Source organism: Gossypium arboreum, chromosome 11 (genome assembly GCF_025698485.1).
Source record: "Gossypium arboreum isolate Shixiya-1 chromosome 11, ASM2569848v2, whole genome shotgun sequence".
NCBI lineage: Eukaryota > Viridiplantae > Streptophyta > Magnoliopsida > Malvales > Malvaceae > Gossypium > Gossypium arboreum.
The window spans coordinates 105,846,364-105,868,186 of record NC_069080.1 but is presented as its reverse complement, the minus strand read 5'-3'; the positions used below and the strand labels follow the sequence as shown (position 1 = coordinate 105,868,186).

At 32.3% G+C, this 21,823-nt stretch overlaps 1 protein-coding gene across 2 annotated transcripts; it reads left to right on the top strand.

Annotated features, from left to right (window-relative positions):
- Window positions 1–2,027: 2,027 nt before the first annotated feature.
- On the top strand, window positions 2,028–9,939 carry LOC108474219 (cellulose synthase-like protein E1). Of its 2 annotated transcripts, XM_017776151.2 has the most exons (8): window positions 2,028–2,406; window positions 2,502–2,811; window positions 4,413–4,553; window positions 4,644–4,775; window positions 8,086–8,298; window positions 8,418–8,642; window positions 8,898–9,245; window positions 9,331–9,939. In XM_017776151.2, exons 1-8 carry the CDS (start codon window positions 2,135–2,137, stop codon window positions 9,880–9,882), a joined length of 2,193 nt encoding a protein of 730 aa, XP_017631640.1. In that variant the 5' UTR covers window positions 2,028–2,134; the 3' UTR covers window positions 9,883–9,939. The 2 variants fall into 2 exon arrangements, with proteins under 2 accessions (XP_017631640.1, XP_052877830.1); XM_053021870.1 differs by lacking the exon at window positions 4,413–4,553.
- The last annotated feature ends 11,884 nt before the right edge of the window (window positions 9,940–21,823 follow it).

Sequence of the window (21,823 nt, the reverse complement as noted above, 5' to 3'; positions counted from 1 at the left end):
AATTAAATTGACACCAACATGCTTAATCAGAGTTGGTGGATTCCAATCATTACCTATCATTAGGGGTGAGAAAAACTCGGTTTGATTTGGAAAAAAAATTGAATTTCGAGTTAACTAAATCGAGTTATTTAAATTATTTGAGTCAACTTGAATAAGTAATTCTACTTTCGAGTTTGAATTGTGTTGAAGTTTACAATTCGAATAAAAAATTGGTGTAAATACTCTTTTGGTCCCTATCAAGTTTGAAAATGAGCAAATTGGTCTATCTCTCAAAAGGAATTACAAAAAATTTAAAATAATTTTAAATTTCAAAATATTTATAAAATTTCAAAATTTATATTTTTAAAAAATATAAAAGATTCTAAAATATATATAAAGAAAATTAAAAATTAAAAATTATAATAATAATTTTGGGGACCTGAAATAAGTTAATTAATGATTCATGTTTATCATACTAAAGTTTTTTTTTTTGAAAAAGTTATTAAATATATATGATTTCAAATTTATGTGCTCTAACATGAGATTAGTTATACTGTAACAAGATTTTAATTTGACATGTTTAATTTTTAGCTTAACTCGAACAACTCCACTCAACTTGATTCGAAAAAAATTCAAACGAAGTTAAGATGATAAAATAGGACTCGTTAACTCGAGTTTTTTTCACTCGATTTGATTCGATCGAACGCTCACCCCTACCCACCACCATTTTCCATATTCTAATGGTCTATTTACTCAATTGGTTCTTCAATTAAATAAAAATTCATAGCGATTAATTTTTACCACTTTACAATTTAGTCCTTGTACCTTAATTAGCTATTTGATTAACAAAATTAATGGACCAAACTTTAATGAAACTTTAATACTAATCTCATAAATATTAAATAATAATATTTAAGAACTCTCTTACCAAAAATGGAGTTCCGAAATCGTATTTTTCGACATCACTAACTTTCGAGTCGTTACACTAAAACTCCCCTCTTTCAACCCCAAACTTCACCATATCAAAGGCCAAACTTAAGTAACTTAAAACTCACATTCTAGTAGCCAAAAACGACTTCCAAAACACCTCCAAACTAGATTTCTATAAACCATATTCGAAAAGTAACTAAAAGCATGATAACTTTGTTCATAAAACATAATAAAAAAGAGGCAAAACAAGTCAAAACATTCAAGTTGTTAATCTAGCATAATAAACTTATATAAAACCATTCAATGACCAAACTAAAGTACGGAAAATCAAAGCACGCATTGATACATTCAAAGTATATATAGCATGTTGCTCAAGGCCAACCAAAGTAGATATGGTTAATACCCCATTACAAGTAATATGAAACAATCATGTATGCACCCCTAAATGACTTCTTCAGTACATGTCATTAGTTATTAATGACAAATACAAAGGTTTCATACTCTTCAAATGAAAACAATGGTGTATGCTTGTGATCCTCAAGAAACACCGAGCCTTAGTTCGGAAGACCTATGCATAAAAACGACGACACGTTAAGCATAAAGCTTAGTGAGACAATAAGGATAAAACCTTATATACTTACCTTTAAACTAAGATTTACATCATATGCAAGATATATAATGCATTTAGAAGAAATGTGAATGACATTTACATGTCAATTCAGAAAAACAAAGAGCAGTTTAGTACCATGAGAACTCATACAAATATTCACATCAAACCATTTAAGTTTTATCAAACTAAAATCAAATTATTCATGAAAACCAGAGCTAGTTAACTTCAACCCTTAGTATGTCTAAAGAAAAAAAAGATATTATTATGAATTTCTGAAAGATAATTTAAAAACATTTTGATTTAATCTTGCAATGCTTAATAAAAAATTTTCAAATTTTTGTGGGACCATGACTGTTGTAATTAATTTTATGTGGATTTATAATTACAGGGATTAAACCTTAGATTTTATGTTAATCAATTTAAAATTTACACAAGTTTACCACTGTAATTCACATCGAATTTATTGGACTACCTTTATTATGGGCCCATGATCCCATATTCATTAGAAGATACTTCCTCCTTTTTGTTTCTTTTGAAAAGTAAAAGCCGAGCTTATCATTAATTCAATCCATAAACAAATACATCGATGCTCAGCTGTGTGTGTGAGAGAGAGAAATGGCAGAAAATGAATATGTTCCACTGTTCGAAACAAGGCAAGTTAAGGGACGAATACTGTTCAGGTGCATCGCAGCTTCAATCTTGCTTGGCATCTGCTTCATTGTTATGTATAGAATTAGGTATTTCTCAATTGGAGGAAAAGCTGAGAGGTGGACTTGGATTGGCTTGTTTCTTTCTGAGCTATGGTTCTCATTTTATTGGCTTCTCACCACTGTTTGTAGATGGAACGCTGTCATCCGTATTCCATTCATACACAGGCTCTCTCAAAGGTACATACATATCTTATTTATGTTTTCATCCCGGTTTGTTTCATATTTCATAATTGACCATTTACGTTGAATTCATTACTTTCAATCTTGGAAAGGTTCGGAAAAGAACTACCGGGCATCGACATATTTGTGTGCACGGCGGATCCGTTGTTAGAGCCACCGAGCATGGTGGTGAACACAGTTCTATCTATGATGGCATATGATTATCCACCTGAAAAGTTAAGCGTATATTTATCAGATGATGGAGGATCGAATTTAACGTTTTATGCCATGTTAGAGGCTGCAAATTTCTCAAAGACATGGCTGCCTTTCTGCAAGAAGTTCAAAGTGGAACCCATGTCTCCTGAGGCTTACTTTAGGACAGCTTCTGAACCACTCAATGTCGAAGAATGGCCTTCAGTTAAGGTAATTTTAAATCAATCATGCAAGTTGTTCGAATGTTTGCTTCTAAGTGCAATTATTATTTTTCTTTTTGCTTTTTTGGTTAAGTGCAATTTTTTATGTGGGGTTAAAAAATCTTGATAAGATTTATATTGGGTGCATTTCTGCATTATCATTGATGATGACACACGTCTCTAAAAATAGACTAGTAAAAGCACCATACGTATCCTCAGCCTTAGCAGCTCGGTCCCATTTGGTTTTTTATCCACATTTTCGCTTAAATCAATGCTTGAAATATCTAGACCATTCGTTGGATGATTTCGACCTGTTTGATTTTTATCAAATTCTAAAACATTTTAATTACATCGATAAATTATTAATATTATATAAATAAGATTATTTTATTACTGAAATCGCTAATTTAACCGTTAAATAAAATGTTAAATCTTCTGACATAAATTAAAATGAAAAACTAATATTTTTAAATCTTTTATAGAAATTATCATTTTTCTCTCTCGCTCTCTGATTTAAATTTTATTTTATTTTTAGTTTTAATTTTAAAATTATGAGGCCACATTTTATTTTTTTTTATTTTTTTATTTTTAATTATGTCGCATAAGATTTTATGTATCTAATAATTTCAATAATGAAAAACCTGATTCATATAACATTAATAAATTAATGATGTAATTAGAATATATTGACATTTGAAAACTAATTTAAAATGAGTATTATAATTTAGAGATGTCTGATATAATTAACTCTAATTTAATATGATATCTAAAATTGAAGGTTTAATGAATCCAATATATTACTTAAAAGAAAGAGAACCAGTATATTAAATTTGATAAAAAAATCAATTTAGATTATTTTACTAATTTTTCAAATATTTTGGTAAGGGATTAGATTTCATTTATACTTTAATTTTTCTTAATTTTATTTAAAATCCATTATTAACTGAAATGTAAAATTTTATTAATTATTAAATTAACTTATCCAACAATTTAAATCCACCATTTAACTTTTAATCGATTGATTTCTAACTTTTTTTTTCCAAAAACTGGTAGGACCAGAGCATTGTTGTTGATATAATTATAAAAATCAGGCCAGCTTAATTTTATTATTTTTATTTCCAAACAGAGAAGTTTGTTTTTGAAATTAAGCATTTTGTCTCATGCTAGTTAATAAAAAATAATTTGTTTAAGGTTTAAAAGAAAATTACATTCTTTTATTTTCTTCCCCCAAAAAATTGGGTATGTGGCACAATAATATGTTACTTATACATGCTATTTCCCCTCCTTTTTGACTTCTATGCTTATATCATTGAAAATCTTTTCCAGCACAATAGGGACCGAGCAATATTTATAATAATACTAATAAACATAAATTATAAATATATGTATTTTTATTTCGAGATATTGAGTTGATAATATTTCTATTTGATTCAACATTATATTATTTGTAATTTGTACAATACTTATATCTATGAATACTTTTAAAAATTCATGTAATCAATTTTTCTATTTTAAATATTTTTTGAATTAATGTCAAATTTTAAATATATAATTATTTGCACCTACATTTGATGTAAAATTTTGTTTTTTTCTTTGTCAATAATAATGCAGAGATTATACGAGGAAATGAAAATGAGGATTGAAACCACCACAAAGTTAAACCAAATTCCACAACAAGTCTATAAACAACACAAAGGATTTCGTGAGTGGAACTTTGTTACAAGTAAACATGATCATCAAACCATTCTTCAAGTAAATTGCTCATTTCATAAACTTCTAATTAGTTAGGCTTTGAATAGTTGGGCTTAATTAATAAATGATGTTTTGATTAATGTTTCTTAGATACTAATTGATGGACGAGACACCAATGCTGTGGATATTGAAGGCAACCCTTTGCCAACTCTAGTGTATTTGGCTAGAGAGAAAAGACCTCAATATCACCACCATTTCAAAGCTGGAGCCATGAATGCTCTTGTAAGTATAAATTTTATTTGGTATAATTGTGATTGTACCCTAAATTATTTTTGAAAAAAAAATAAACACTTAATCAATAATTTACAATATAAGATTCATTTATAAATATACTATTAATTCTATACGTTTAAATGCATATATAAATAGCTTATAAAATTAAATAAGCATTCAAACTCTTGCAAACAACTAAGTTATCAAACGTAGATTCGTATACTTTTGAACCAATTGAGTCACTGATTGGAAAAAGAATTAGTCAGAGGGAACAATAATTTTTCTTCCCATTAAAGATCTTTTTGAATGTGTAGAGAAATTACCTATGTGAGAATACAAACAGTAGTGGTTATAAAATTAGTTACGATAGTATGGGATTAAAATTAATTGTGATATATGTATTTAAATTTATATGTAGTTATAGCGATAATGTAAGAATGAAAAAAAATTATTAAAGATAAAAATTTAAATTTTATGTATATAATAAATATGTTAAAGGGTGAAAAGAGCTCTCACTACAAAATTAGTAAACTCACTTAAGTTATTATGAAAAAACTGCATTCAATTAAGCCATCAGTGACCCCAAAGAAAAATCAGTTAGCCCCTTCCATTAACAGAAACTATCAGTTGATTGGTTTGACCATTAACCACATTGACATGATAGATGAAAGCCACTAGAAGTTACCATGTGGCATACCACATCAGCAAAAAAAAATAATTAAAATGCACTTTTAGAAAGAATCTAGATATATGGTTGTCCAGATTCATTATGAATGAATACAAAATTAAAAAAATTATCAATAATTATTGAAAAATTTTAAAAATAAATAAAATTTCAAATGCTTAAAACTAAAAAAAATATGTATTCTTAGTGCATATATAATTTACATTTAATTTAATTTTACATAATCAATCACTATTTTGTAGAAGTTAAGGAATTAACGATGTATAAGGCAAATTCAAATTTGTGTAGGCATGAAAAACAAAATACTAATAATAAAGGAGAGATGTTTTTTTTGGTGGATTACAATATTAGGGCTAAGCCCAAATAACAAGCAAGACTAGCATGACTTTAATTCAAGCCACATCTGAGGCAATAAATACGCTTGACCATTAAGTCATTACATTGAGTTCAAAGGAACGATGTTTATTGATTCATTAAAAAATATTTATTGATTGGATTATGTCACTAAAATAAAATAAATTTTTTAATTAAGTTGATTTAAATTTGTTCCAAACATTCTCAAAATAAATTTATTTATTAAGATAAATATAATTATTGACTATATAAAACTGAATTAAAAGTAATTATATATACTAATAATAAATAATTTTTGAGTTTTTAAACATTCGAAAGTTTTTTATATATTTTAGAAATTTTAGAAATTATTAATATTTCTTATAATTTTTAATTTTTTAGTTTTGTATTCATCCAAAATGAAATTGGATAAATGGTTATCTAGATTTATTCTATATGCACTTTTTAATTATTTGTTTATAAAAGATTTTAATTTTTATTTTTATTTTATCTTTTGACTATTTTGGCATGCCATGTGGCAACTTTGGTGGCTTCTATAAGCCATAGCAGTATAATTAATAATCAAACCGCCAACTGATGATTTTTATTAATATAAAGGGTCAATTGAATTATTTTCATTATTAAGGGTTCAATTGAGGCATTTTTTTTCTTATAAGGGCTTAATTGAATTTTTTTACCAAAAATGTTTTTTATCGTTTAGCCTAATAAATAAACCATTAATAATATACCTTTTAATAAAAATGTTAAATAATAAATAAAATTATTAAAAACTATGTTAAAATTATTAAAAACTATGTTTATGTTCAAAAATCAAGATTATATTTTATGGTAAATTTTATAAAGATCATTAATTTTGTCTGTATTTATTTTTATTATATAAAAATTATAAAAATATTTTTATGATTGTATTTTTTATTATAATAAAATATTTATTAAATTATAGAAACTTGTATTGATTCATATAAAGTTTATATATTTATTAAATTATTATAAAAATTAAAATTATATATATGAAAATGAAAATAAAAACAATAACCTCTTTGCTTATATATTTAATCTGAAAGAAAAAAGTTTCACTCAATATAAAGGTATATCACCCTACCTCTTTTATGTTTTTGACAGCTCATTTTTGTCTCAGTAGAGTTTTTTAGTGACATGTTTCAATTGATCTTCCCCATTGTTTAGAAAAAAGTGAGTCATCGATTCAGGTACAATATACTATCATTATCGCCTGGACAATTAGATACTCAACCTGCAATCGCAATGACCTAATTGCAAGAGCGGAGCTCTATCAACTGAGCTATATCCCCCGAGCCAAGTAGAGCATGCATGAAGGAGTCAGATGCTTCTTCTATTCTTTTCCTTCGTGCAGTTGGACAGTCTTGGACTTGAACCAGAGACCTCGCCTGTGAAGTAAATCATCACACCTATGGTCCAATCAACTGGGAGAGAATTAATAGATTCCTTTTCGGAAGTGATTTATCCTTCCCCAACACAACATACAACTCTCTGTTGTACTGTGCTCTGCAAGTGTGCTTGTTCCCCCCTTCTCCCTTACCATGATAAGTATTTGTGAAATAAGAAATAACTCTAATGGAAAGAAAAAAAAAAAGAAGGCATTAAGAGACCCTCTTGGCCCAACCCTAAACACTCTAAAATTATTTTTCAAACCTGTTCCTATTCGAGTCAAGATATAGATAAATAGACACATCCGATTTCACTGATTGAGGGTGTTTGTAAAGGGTTAAAAATAAGAGTTTTCTCTCGCCTTGGGTATGAACTAATTTTAAAACTCTTGGCTAGTGTTTACCCTATAATGAGCCTATCAAAAACAAAAGGTTAGTCATTGAACTCACTCAAATAAATACCTTCAACAACAACAACAACAAATTTTTTTTTTTTGAAGTTTTCTCCATTGAAGAATGCTTTTTCCATCAAATTAGAATTAAAGGGTGTGGTGAGTTAGACCATTTTCACCATTCGTTATTTAATTAGTGTTTTAACACTAGTGAAAAAGAATAAATGAGTATATATTCTCTAGATTCGATCTCCTCACAAAAGGCCTGAGTCAATTAGCATGGGTGAAAATAGATTTTGAAAAGCTTAATTGATATCCATAAAATAATTGGGTAGGACTATGCTCATGAACTAATGGACAACGAATTAGTATAATAAATTTATTATTTGTTATTTATTATTGTATTATTAACTATTATTATAACTTTAAAAATTAATTTTATATTTTTGATTGTTATTGAATGATTTTTTGGTGAAAAATAGATAAGGATATCATCGAGGATAAGCAATGCTCCTATTATTTTGAATGTGGATTGTGATATGTATTCCAACAATTCGGAGTCAATCAAATATTCTTTGTGCATTTTCATGGATGAAGAGAAGGGAGATGAGTTTGGCTACGTACAGTTCCCTCAAAGTTTCGATAATCTCACCAAAAATGATATCTATGGTTGCTCTTTTCGAGTAATACAAAAGGTAATTAGGCCATTAGTAGAAAGATATCATGCAAAGAATTATTAATCTGATCACATGGTATATAATCTTGATAATGATTTTCACTTTTGGTTATTTTTGATCTGTCTGTGTTGGTTAAGTTGGAGGTTAAGGGACTTGACGCAAATGGAGGACCATGCTTTATCGGCACAGGATGCTTTCACAGGAGAGAGGCTCTCTGTGGGAAGAAATATGAGAAAAACTTTAGGTTTGATTTGAAGAAACTAAATAATACAAAGGTTAATGAAAGAGCGAGCCTCCTTGAAGAAATATGTAAAGTTCTTGCTAGTTGTACCTTTGAACACAACACAACATGGGGAAAAGAGGTACATTTTGCTAATTCTTACATGTATACACATATGAACATGAACCCATATAGTTTCATTTATTACCTGTAAGAGGTTGCATATAGTAGGTTTTAAGTTGGAGTTCTAATTTTTATAATCTCTTTATTTCTAAGCATTGACATGTTGAATGTCATATTTTAAGGATAATGCATGAATCTAATAGGTTAAGGATATCACTTAATTAACATGGTAAATAGACATGGATTTTAACATTTAATAAGTTTTTGGTTGCAGATGGGTTTAATATATGGCTTTTCAGTGGAAGATATTGTTACTGGGTTGAGTGTACAATGTAGGGGATGGAAATCCGTGTTTTTAGACCCTGAAAGAGATGGTTTCTTCGGAGTTGCTCCAATAACATTATTCCAGTTGCTGGTGCAACATAAGAGATGGACGGAAGTTCACCTTCAAGTTTTTCTATCGAAATATTGCCCCTTGTTATATGGATATAAAAAGATCCCTCTTAAGCTTCGACTTGCTTATTGTGCTTACAACTTGTGGGCTGCAAACTGCTTGGCTACATTGTATTATGTTGTTGTCCCATGCCTTTGCTTGCTTAAAGGCATCAAGTTGTTCCCTAAGGTATGAAGCTCTTAAGTCCTTAAGTTTTAACTACATATTTAAATGAATGTTATACGAATGACTGTAAAATCATGGAAATTTGCAGATATCAAGCCCTTGGGTGCTCCCATTTGCATACGTTGCCTTTTCACACCATGCATATAGCCTCGGTGAATTCTTATGGTGCGGAGGTACGTTCCTAGGTTGGTGCAACGATCAAAGGATGTGGTTGTTCAAGAGAACAACTTCATATTTATTTGCCTCACTTGAAACCATCTTGAAGCTATTAGGATATTCACAATTGGCCTTTGTCATCACTACCAAGGTAGCTGATGAAGACGTCTCCAAAAGGTATGATCAAGAGATGATTGAATTTGGAGTTGCTTCACCAATGTTTAATATTTTAGCCACACTTGCAATTTTGAATCTGTTGGGTAGCTTTGGGACAATGAAGAAGGTCACCATGCATGCAGATAAAGGCTTTAAGGTTTTGGACCAATTTGGGTTGCAAATTCTGCTCTGCTTGGTTTTAGTTACAATCAACTTGCCTGTATACCAAGCACTCTTTTTCCGAATGGACAAAGGAAAAATGCCTAGTTCAGTTACTTACAAGTCTATTATTTTTGCCTTGCTAGCTTGTACTCTTTCCGTGTATTGAACCACTTTATTTTTTCAGTAAGAAAATCGTTAGATAGTATTTTAAAATAAAACAGAAGTTTTTAAAATTCGAATCCCAAACATGTTAAATGTCTAAATAGATGTATAAAGGAATGGGTTAAGTTTGATTTTAGGTATTGAGCTGCCATGAGTCCGGAATAGATATGTAGAAGTCATGTCCTATAGTTTTGTGAAAATATTCCCTTGAAAATACACTCGAGATGGTTATGAAAGATGTTTCATAGACATGGGGAAGTCATTGATGTGTTCATCCTTAGAAAAAGAAGTTCAAAATGACAGGAAGGTTCATCAGATTGTGGATTATTAGGGAAGCTAGCTAGAATAGCAACAAGAAGGCTAAATGAATTCTGGATGCTCAATTAGCAAATTAAGGTGAACCTTGCTAGATTTGATGGCATATAATATTATTAGGGAAAGTTACATTCTCTAGGTGATAAGACGATAGGTCATTACAATCTTGGTCCGCATGATATTGTTTGAGAAAATCTAGAGATGATAAAAAGAAGTGATACTCAGACATTTTAGATTTTCAGTTTTTGTTGACTTAGCTTCATCACTTACCACCCTTTATATAGATGTTACAATTGATTTTTTTAATTCTATTCATGCATCTTAATCAAGTAATTAATGTGACTCTTTGATTTAATACATTCATGCATCCTGGTTAAATGCCTACTAGTTTTCCTAAATTCATTCATTCTAGCTACATTGATTAAATACAAAATTTAATAACATCACAATAATGCAATGTTCTTTGACACCCAATGCTTCTCTGAGTTGCTGTAATCATGCTATTGGAAGTAATTTAGTGACAATGTTTGCTAATTGCTCTTCAAGAAGGATAGAACTCTAGTTGGATCTCTCCCGCTTCAATTACTTCTCGAAAGAAATAATTTTAAATATTAATGTTTCTGGGCAGTGGCTAAATCGTTGTCACAATAAAGTTGAACACTTTACTTTTACTTATCTCCACTGTCTTGCATAATTCTTCTTAACCAAATTTCTTGTTGTACCACTGATCTAAATGCTAGATACTCTGCTTCTACAAATTATAGAGCCACTATTTCTTGCTTCTTTGAACACCAAGAAATCACACCAATTCTAAGAGAAAACACTTAACTTGAAATGCTTTTCATATAATCAACACTTTCGGCCTAATCACTATTTCATTAGCCTTTTAATGTTGAATACTCAATGCTGCTCCTGACATACTTTAGCACTCTTTTTGCTACTCCAAGGTGTAAGTGACTAAGTTTACTCATAAACCTTGAAAGTAAACTAACCACAAGCATCAAATCAAGCCTTGTAGTTGTCAAATAAAATAAACTTCCATCAATCTTTTGTATATATTTGCATCTACCTTTATTCCACTATCTTCTTTTCTAAAATTTTCATTCACGACCAAGCATATCATACTTCTTCAAAAATATTTTTAGCATATTTCTTTTGACAAGTAAAAGCTCCATGATCATCTTTATAAATTTCAATACCAAGAAAATGATATAATAATCCAAGATCATTCATCTTGTATTGCCTCAAAATATTTTGATTTTTCATATCACGTTTTTCCAAAAATTATGATTGTATTTCGATGTGAAATTTGATTTCTCTAAATTTAGACTTCAGAAGAATCATCAGTGAGCATTATGACTTATTTTCAAAGTTTTGGACTTAATTGAGTAAAAATACGAGATGAGAGAGTAAAATGATAATTTTTTCTATTGAGGGTATTTTTGTCATTTGACACTTATGAGAGTTAAAATATGTGTTTATAAGAATGTATGGTAATAAGATGATATTTTATTTATATTTTTAACCAATTTTAATATCAAGGAAGAAATAAAGACCATCCATTTAAAAATTGGTTTGACCTTTGACCCTTGTTGGTATTATTTAAGTACTTCAAATATTGAGAAAAGGTGGGAAAAGAGCCCCCTCCTCCTTGCTCGGGTGGCCATGGTGGAAAACAACATAAAATCTTTTATTTCTTCTTCCTTTCTTTCCCCCCATCAAATCTCTCCAAATTTCACTATTTCTTGAAAACGCACCTCCTAAAAACTTCGTCCAAGACCATTCCCACCATCACCTTCATCATCCACAAGTTAGGGTTTCGCTCGATTGAAATAGAAAAGAACTCTAGTAAGAAAACATAGTTATTCATGGTAAGAGTTTTTATGTTTCATCACTATTAGGGGTAAGCATTCGATCGTCAAATCAAGTAAAAAGATTCAAGTTAATCGAGTTGATGAGTCTATTTTATCATCCTTAATCAATTTAAATTTTTTTCGAATTGTGTCGAGTGAAATGGAATTCGAGCTGAGTCAAATCAAGTAAAACTTTTTGAGTTAAATTAAAAAAATTAATGTTAAGTTAAAATCTTATTACAATGTGACAACTCATTTTTTAGTTGTGTCGGAAACGGTGGTTTTGAAACCCTATTTTCAATGTTCAAGTCCGTAAATATTATTAATTAATATTTATGATGTCAAGATAAAGGTTAATTAAATTTTAGTCCCTTAATTGTGTCAAATTGATAATTAATTAAGGTATAATGAATAAATTATAAAAGTGAGAAAAATTTATAGTATAAATTTTAAATAGAAAAATGACTAAAAGAGAAATTGGAACCTTTTAAAGTGTCAAATTGTGGTGGATGACATTTAACATTCACTAGATTTTTTAATTATGCTTAATTTTAATTAATTAAAAGTTAAATTAAGTATATATGTAACACCCCGAATTTTGGGCCTAGAAGTTTTGAGTTTTGAACATAGGGACAGTGAGAAGGTAGCACTTAAGTAATTAGTTGTGCAATTTAGTAATAAGAATGGGCTTGGTGGTCTAGTGGTATGTGGGAAGGTTATAGTATCTTGAGGTTCAAAGTTCAAGTCTTGGGGTGTGCATTTTAGACTTTGATTTGAGTTTTTGTTATTAGAGAATAATTAGGATTACTTTTTAGTGCTTTAATGTTATTTTTATTATTTTTTTCCTTTTTTCCATGGACGCTCTTTTTCTTTTTTGTTTGGGGGCTCTCTCTTTTGGTTTTTCTTTTGTGAGTGCTTTGGAAGCATTTTGTCTACAGATTTTGGATTGTCGCTCCTCTGTTGCCTATACCGGTCGTATATCATGTGTGGGATTAGAAACCTTATCTTTTCATTATCGTTTTTACGAAGTTATTGTTTCGATGTATTTTTGATTTTGTGTTAACCCAAAGATTTTGCGTTCTAGACATTGGAAATGATGAGAAATTGTCACCTTCTATATATTTTGATAAGGTAAAGGTTAGGGACGATTCTGTTGCCTATACCGATCGCATATCATGTGTGGGATTAGAAACCTTATCTTTTCATTATCATTTTTATGAAGTTACTGTTTTGATATATTTTTGATTTTGTGTTAACCCAAAGATTTTGGGTTCTAGACATTGGAAGTGATGAGAAATCGTCACCTTCTATATATTTTGATAAGGTAAAGGTTAGGGACGATTCTGGTGGCCAAAACGGTGGTTCCGGAGCTGTTTTAGGGTGGTTTCGTCGCTACCCCAATGGCCACATGGGCGTGTGCCATGGCAAACGGCCATGTGGATTTGGGAATTAAGGTTCCGGGCTAAATTAAGTGCCACATGACTGTGTGTCCGATTTGGGGATTTTTTTCGTTCTCACATGGCCGTGTCCTTTGGGCACCTGGGCGTATGGATTTGGGAATTAGAGATTTTGAGTTTTGGAGTCACAAGGCCATGTGTTTGATTTGGGAAATTATGGCTTCCACATAGGTGTGTGTTTCGAGTCACATGGCCGTGTGTCTGATTTTGGGACCTAGGGGTTCCACACGGGCGTATGTATCGGGACGCACGGCCATGCCTGATGGCCACACGGGTGTGTGAGACCTTCACACGGTCGTGTCTGCTTTGCTATTTAAATTAGTGAAATTGAACGGTGAGTTACACGGCTTGGTCACACAGCCGTGTCCCTGCCTTACACGGGCGTGTGTCTCTGTCACACGACCGTATGCCACCCTTCACACGGGCGTTTGGACCCCTCACACCCAGAGCACATGAGCGTGTGGCCTAACTAGCCAAATTCTGAATGTTAAGGCAATTTAAGTGCAATTGCAATTCTATGTGTTCCAACCCTCGGCTTAACTTACTGAGGGTTGATATGGATCTGCTCTGACTGTGGTTTGAGGATTACTTATGATTGGTTATGTAGAATGTTAGGAAGTGTGCTTGTTTCGGCAACTGGTTGACTGGATGTATGTGACTGCTTTTGTGTAACTGTTTGGAATTGCACTCTGATTTGGTACATCTGCATACATACATCTGCATACATGCATTTGCATAAAATGTTTTTGGGTAGGGTATTGAAGAGAAGGAAGTCTGATCTGATCTGGCAGTTCAATTGCATAGATGATCATCGTTGCTGGGCAACCCGGGATAACATCACATAGATGGTTTCGGGGCCACTATTCTGAGGCTAGATAAAATTATTTTAGTATTATTTTATGTGTTATAATATAATTTATAAGTGCATGTAAATTTTGGCAAGTTAATTTTAGCGATTTCTAGTCCAATTTCAAAAAAGGACTAAATCGCGTAAAAGGTAAAAGTTGTATTTTGATGCGTAAAGGTGTTAAATTGCTTTGTATCTTAAATTTGGGGTATTTAAAGTGAAATTATGCCATTGAAAGTCTGATGGCCAGCCAAGGGAGACAAATTGGTCAAAAAAGCCAAAATTTGTGGCTTTTAGGTGACTAATTTAACTAAAAATAGAATAAAATAAAGAAAAGAAAGATATCATTTTTTCTTCATCTTCTCTCCACTGAAAATGGCAGAAAAGAGAGGGTTTAGAAGCTGATAAATTTCAGCAAAGAAACTCTCATGCTAGTAAGTGATTTTTAATTCTTTCTTGATAATTTTTGCATTTTTGGAACCCCTAAAGCATGAGCTTTCAAATGAGGGGTCTAGTCTGCAAAATGATAAAGAGTCTAGGGTTTTACCATGAATATATATGTGTTGTTTGCTAAGTTTTTATGGAAGAATATGAGTTGTAGTTGTCTAATAAACAACTTTTGTAAATGAAATTTGCATGAAAATACCTTTAAAAGGTTATTATGCAAAGTTGTAAAATGGGTTGTTAATGTGTGTAATAATGATTTTTGTGAGTTGCCATAGTTATGAAAATGGTTTATCTAGGCTTAAGGAGTAAAGAAATTGAATAAAAATCTTGTTTCGAGCTTAGGGGCAATTTGGTAATTTTGGCAAAATAGAGTGGCAAAATTGTAAATTTTTCCAAAGTGTGTCAATGGACTAATTTGATTACTACATTGTTTTAATTAGCTAAATGTGATGTTTTAGATGTTGAAAAATGCGATTTGGGCCTAGAACGGGGAAAATCGATTTATGGACGATTACATCTTTTTCACCTTTGTGGTATCGAGGTAATTTCGTATGAAAATAATACCATGCTATACATGTATTTAAATGTTATCATTACATGAATTGTACAAACATTAATGTGTATGTAATTAATAGAAATATAATAAGACAAAGCCTTGATAGGCGAGGAAAAATCCTGTTTGAACCTTAGGAATAAAATAGATTACGAGTGACATGTCACTAGGAATTATGAGTCTAGAGGACTAGCGCGAGAGTGAGCATTTAAATGTCATGAGATATAAGGTAGCTTTAGCTACAATTGAGGCACTTATGTGCAGATGTTTTTCTGAGTATCCAATTAGTATTCCAAGTGTTCAACGGGTAATTCGAGAAAAGAGTTGATGATGGTCCCAATGAGGTAAGTCATTGGTGAGTATACACTTGAGTTATGTTACAGGTTTTGCAGGTATGTACACTAAGCCTATGAGAATGCCTTGGTACGTGATGATTTATGATGCATAAATATGTGTTCTTACCATGATGGATGAAATGATGTTGTATTAAATTTGTGAACAATGATCATGAATGAGTAACTTAGCCTTGACAGATTTGAGTTATTGTAGTAGTGTACGTTAGAAAATACACTAAAAATAGTGGAAAAATGAGTTATAAGCTGAATAAAATATGTAAATAAAGCTTATTGAGTCTAGTTTCTTATAAAAGAAATTATGTAAGAAAAAGCATTTCCTATAATGAGATATTTGAAGTTGAGTGGGACAAAGTCAGAATGACTTTGAAATCCCCTATTCTGATTTGAGAAAATCATTATAAATTGTAAAAAATGGTTATGAGTTATGATTTATGAACTTAGAATAATTAATGAGTCTAGTTTCAAGAAAAATAGATGATAACATTATTTGAGTCCTGTGCTATGAGATAATTGAACTTTAGTTCAGAAGGGTCTAAATTGTCAGACAATGAATCTAGGGTAAATTTGAGGAATAAACTGTACTAATTGGCTAAACTAAAAATCTTGGAAATTTTATGGTAGAAAGGTACGTGAGTCTAGTTTCAAGGAAAATTAACGAAACTTAATTTGGAGTTTTGTAGCTCTAGATATAAATAATTTAGTGACTGTAGCTCAGGAAGACAACTTGTCATGAACTTGAGAATATGTTGTTAACATAGGTAAAACATGTTAATGAGTTGCTTATTGTTTTCATATGAACTTACTAAGCATAAAGCTTACCCCCATTTCTTTCCCATGTTCCCTAAGGTTGGCTGGTTAGCTCGAGTTGGAGGCCGTCAGAGATATTATCACACTGTCGAGTTAACGCTATCAGCATAAGTAAATCCTAGTGTTTCGAGTCTATGACATGTATAGGATTTTAATGTTGAATATGTTATATTATGATTTAGCCAAAGGCATTGGCTTGTTATTAAGGTAGTATGTAGTCATGTAAATTGGCCTATATCGGCTAATGACATTATGGGCCTATATGATTATTCTTATGCATGTATGTTATTATCTCTTGTGATGTGGCTTACAACATGTATGCCTAGAGATTGAATTGAGATTCATTGATGAGTTAGTAACTCATTCAAGATTAAGTGATTGGTAAATAATTAATAATGCCTCATGAATGGTTTGTGGATATGATTATGCATGCTTAGTGATGGACATGAGGTTTGTGACGTAATGATAGTTATGACAAGTATGTGGTAATGATATGAGTAAATTCTATGATATTTATTGCATAAGAAATTGACATGAGAATAACATGTTTGTAGATGTTTAAGAGCTCATTTATGCCATGTTGTATGTTATTGGATAAGTATATGTGCATATGTTGTGAGGGTGACAAATGGCTTGGAAAATAGCCTAGTAATTGTCCACACGGGTAGACACACGGGCATGTGTCTAGACCATGTGTGACACACAGTGTAACACCCTATTCCCGATACCGTCGCCGGAGTCGGACACGAGGGGTTCTCAGACCAACTCTCATGTGTCACACAGACTATTTTTAACATTTCCAGACAAGCTGGTAGACTGCATCACTGTCACCTTAAAAATCATATCTCGAGTTCCAGAACTCGAAAACCCATTCCGTAAATTTTCCCCGAATTTAGACTCATATATCCATCCGTGGATTTATTTCTATAATTTTTTGTCAGGCCAATTGGTACAGTTTATTAGTTAAAGTCACCCCTGTTTCAGGGTTCAACTACACTGACCTTTGCGCATTACGACCTTGATATCTTCTCATACAGAGCTTCAATGCTCATGTCGTTTGTTTCTAATGAAACTAGACTCAAAGGGGAATCTATACATGTAAGGTATGACTTCTAATTGTTTCTGGATAATTTATGGTAAATTTTCAAAGTCGAAACAGAGGATCCAGAAACCGTTCTGGCCCTGTCTCACGAAATCTTGAATATCTCTTAAATTACAGCTCATATGGTCGTTTCGTTTTGTCCATACGAAAATAGACCCATCAAGATTCGATTAAATTATTTTTTAGCATTTAATTCCACTTCTACGATTTTTAATGATTTTTCGATCTCACATCACTGCTGCTGTCCGCAACAGTTACTGCAGTAGACTATGCCAATTTCATGAATCTTTCCTTGGCCTTACTAATCATCCATCATACATGACACAAATTATGGCCACCTTATCAAAATTAAGGTTTCTAAGACTCGTGGCTATAGGTTTTAGCATCCCACTCAACCGACCACATAGGCCATTTTCACATGGCTTAAAGTTTACAACCCAAAATTCAACAAAACAAAATAGCCTATACATGCCAAATGTTCTCCTAGATCGACTAAGAAGACAAAACCGAAGATTGCTCGCCGGTGTGATGACTTCGTTGACGGTTCCGAGCACACAAAAGGAGACGAGTCCAAGAGACTTAAAATGGGTGACAAGAAAACACCGAGTGAGTTTATAACTCAGTAAGTCATAAGCACTTCATAATTATCCATAAGCAAAATTCATCACAAAGTGAATCAATGAAATGAGGCTAAGTGTTTCATCCATACCGAACTATACCATAGTTCCTTAGACCTTTCGGTTCAATCTCATACATTCACATTTCATATACTAATCAATAGGATATTTAAGGCATTTTTATACTTCAACTCATTTTCACCACAATCATACAATTTCCATCATCACATAGTTTTAAAGCTTACCAAGCCCAACCCCGAGCATGAACATAGTGCCTATTCGCCATGAGCTCAAGGTACATACCCGATCCGCTGTCTGTGATCAACTCGATAATATCGCACACTCAGTGCCAATAGTGATGCAAAAGCATATAGTGAGTCCGCACACTTAGTGCTATATAATCAGCTCGCACACGTAGTGCTATATAATCAAATTCGCACACTTAGTGCTGTACAAATTTTAAACCCGCACACTTAGTGCCAATCTTGTCACCGTGTCCATTTATACCCGCACACTTAGTGCCGAGACCAAACACTTTACGCATTTTACTACCTTTATACATTCAACAATGTCATCATTCCATACATATACATTTCCATTTACACATCAACTCATTAAACACAATTGCATATATATTATGATCATTTAAATCAATACCAAATATATGCTTAATGACTTACCTTATATTGGATGAAACGATTTCCAATCGGCTACTCGATTATCTTTGCTTTGCCTTTGTTTGATTCTCCCCCTTTGATGTCTTGATCTAGAATAAATACATTTAGTAGTTAAATTTTCTTGCTGGATACTTATATGTATAATTTAATGGTTTTCACTCCATTTCACAACTATCCTTGTTCAAAATATCAAAACCTCAACCAACATTCAATTAATGCTTCAAGGCCGAATGTATTATCACTATTAAGGTAACCTAGTCTCAAGTATTTTTTTTTATTCTAATGTACAACATCATGAATCAACTCAACCGAATTATCTCTATCACCCGAACTACATGGAAATGTCCAGCTTTGGACAGCATTGAATTTTCAAATGAGACATGCATTAAACTTAACCGAATTTGTCATAAAATTTACAACATTGGACAGCATGTAAAAGCAAATTAAGGCAGCATAATAAGATAGTCACAATTGCACACGTCAACACATATTTGAGCAGCCATACCATACCATTTACTTCACCATTTAGCCACGGTTTCCAGGAGCAAATTAATCCACACTCACCAAACAAAACTATAAAAATCTTACATGCATGTCGCATGCAACAACAATCTCAAGCATCGCAACACTTAAAACCGAACAGCTTAGGAAGAAATATAAAATATTTGCAAAGAACTGACCGAAAATTCCTCCAAGATGGAAATCACCTATTTGGTTTGCTCCATTGTATTTCTCTATTATTGCTTCCTCTTCTTCCTCTAGTTACAACAATTGCAAAAGAAAGAAAACATGAACACTCCTTCTTCTTCTCAAGTCATGGTAATTGTAACAAAAATGAGAAAGGATGAACAACAAAGATTTTTCTTTCTTCTTCCTCAACTCACGGCAATGGGGGGGGACATTCACCATTCTCTTCTTTTTTTTTTCATTTCTTTACTACTAGCTTTCTATTTTATTGTTTCCTACATACATCACTAGCCTAACATGTTGGAAACATGTTTCCCTTGCCCATCACTCTTGTCATGGCCGCCACTATGCTTGTATTTAGGAAATTTGACATGCAAATCCCTTATTTTCACAACATGCATTATTAGGCCACTTTGCAATTTGCCTAGCACATTTCTAAATTTTCTCATATGAGTCCTACTAACTGAATTCACATGAAATCGACTAAATCGAAGTTTGAAACTTCATACATCCATATTTACACAGTTTAGACAATAAATACCATGTTCAAACAATTTGGTGACTCAGTTTAGCGGTCCCGAAACCGCTTTCCGACTAGGGTCGTTTTAAGGCTGTCACACACAGTCTGCCTCATAGGCGTGTTGTCCAACCGTGCGTCCCCTGCACTTAAAATTTTAAGTCAGTTTAGTACACGGGAATGTGACATGGCTGTGTTTTAAAGTCAGTGTTGCATACGAGTTAAGTCAACGGGAGTGTCCCAAGTCACACGGGCGTGTGTGACTACACGGTCTATATCCACACGGGCATGTGGAGCCTTAAAGCATGAAATTTTTCAAGTTTTTCTTAAGTTCTTGGTTTAGTCCCGAATCGCCTCTAATGCATGTTTTAGGCCTCGTGAGCCCGTTTAAGGGACAAAATGTATGTGAAATGAAAAGTTTTAAATTGATCAAAATTTTACAGCCCAGTTTTATATAATTGGTTGAGTTTAACTTAGGTAACACGTCAAACCCTGTCCCGACATCGGATACGGGAGAGGGGTGTTACATTTAGTGGTATCAGAGCATGGTTTAGTTGATTCTCGAACTAACCTAGCGTAAGAGAGTCTAGTTGTACATGCCATAGAATTACTCGTGATAGTGTGATATCTCCCGGCCCTAACAAAACTGTTGGTTAAGATAGGAATGAGTTCCAACCGAGCAAATCTTGATAGAGATAAGAGTAAAGTTGAGATTATTGAACCATGCTTGTCATATGTTGAAAATGGGAAAGGTATGAAAAGAAATTCATGATTTTTACTTGAACTAGTATTCATTATGTGATACTCTTGAGTTAAAGAATGTGAAATGGTGGAACAAAACAATTTTAAGTTGTGAAAAGCTCTTTTATGCATGTTAGTATTCATACAATGTTAAACGTCCAACTTGATTGGCCAAGTGTTTATGAATTTTTTTTTTGCTTGAAACGACAGAATGTATGTATGAATACTTTTATTGCATGATTAGTAATCAGTATATACATGAGGTTGACATTTATGTCTAGATTAATGAAGTCAAGATGCCGTAATGTTATGCTTTATAATCTCAGTTACAGAATCATAAATGTCACAATAGCATGAAAGTTGTAATGAAAGATCAAATTGGGTGGAATGTAGGGAATGAGTACAATCGTTCACTAATGAATTGACGAAAAAGACCATGGTTGGACCATGGCAATACATGAGATATGTGTGCCAGTGTTAGACATGTCTGGGACATGCATTGGCCACATAATGAGAGCTAGTGTAAGACCATGTTTGGGACATGGCATCAGCATTGAGACGAGTACTAGTGTAAGACCATGTTTGGGACATGGCATCGGCATTGAGACGAGTGTTAGTGTAAGACATGTCTGGGACATACATCGGCCTCGAGATGTTAGCCAGTGTCAGACATGTCTGGGACATGCGTCAGCTACGAGACGTGCTAGTGTAAGACATGTCTGGGACATGCATCGGCACAGTTACATTTTTCAGTGTAAGACCTGTCTGGGACACGGCATCGACACAGATGGACGAGAGCTAGTACAAGACCATAGTTGGACTATGGCATCAAGTAAGCGATGTACTTAAAACCGTAAGACGTTCTCCAATTTGATAAGTATTGGCAAGTGATTAAGACTAAATGCAGGAACTTGATAAGACATTAATGGTAATTTGGGTAAAAGAAATGAAAGTTTGAATTGTGATAAA

Bases quoted from the DNA above. Each gene is read 5' to 3' on its own strand.
- LOC108474219 (XM_017776151.2), top strand. From the start codon at position 2,135: ATGGCAGAAAATGAATATGTTCCACTGTTCGAAACAAGGCAAGTTAAG. The intron at 2,407-2,501 runs GTACATACATAT...AATCTTGGAAAG, and splicing joins ATACACAGGCTCTCTCAAAG to GTTCGGAAAAGAACTACCGG. The intron at 4,554-4,643 runs GTAAATTGCTCA...AATGTTTCTTAG, and splicing joins ATCATCAAACCATTCTTCAA to ATACTAATTGATGGACGAGA.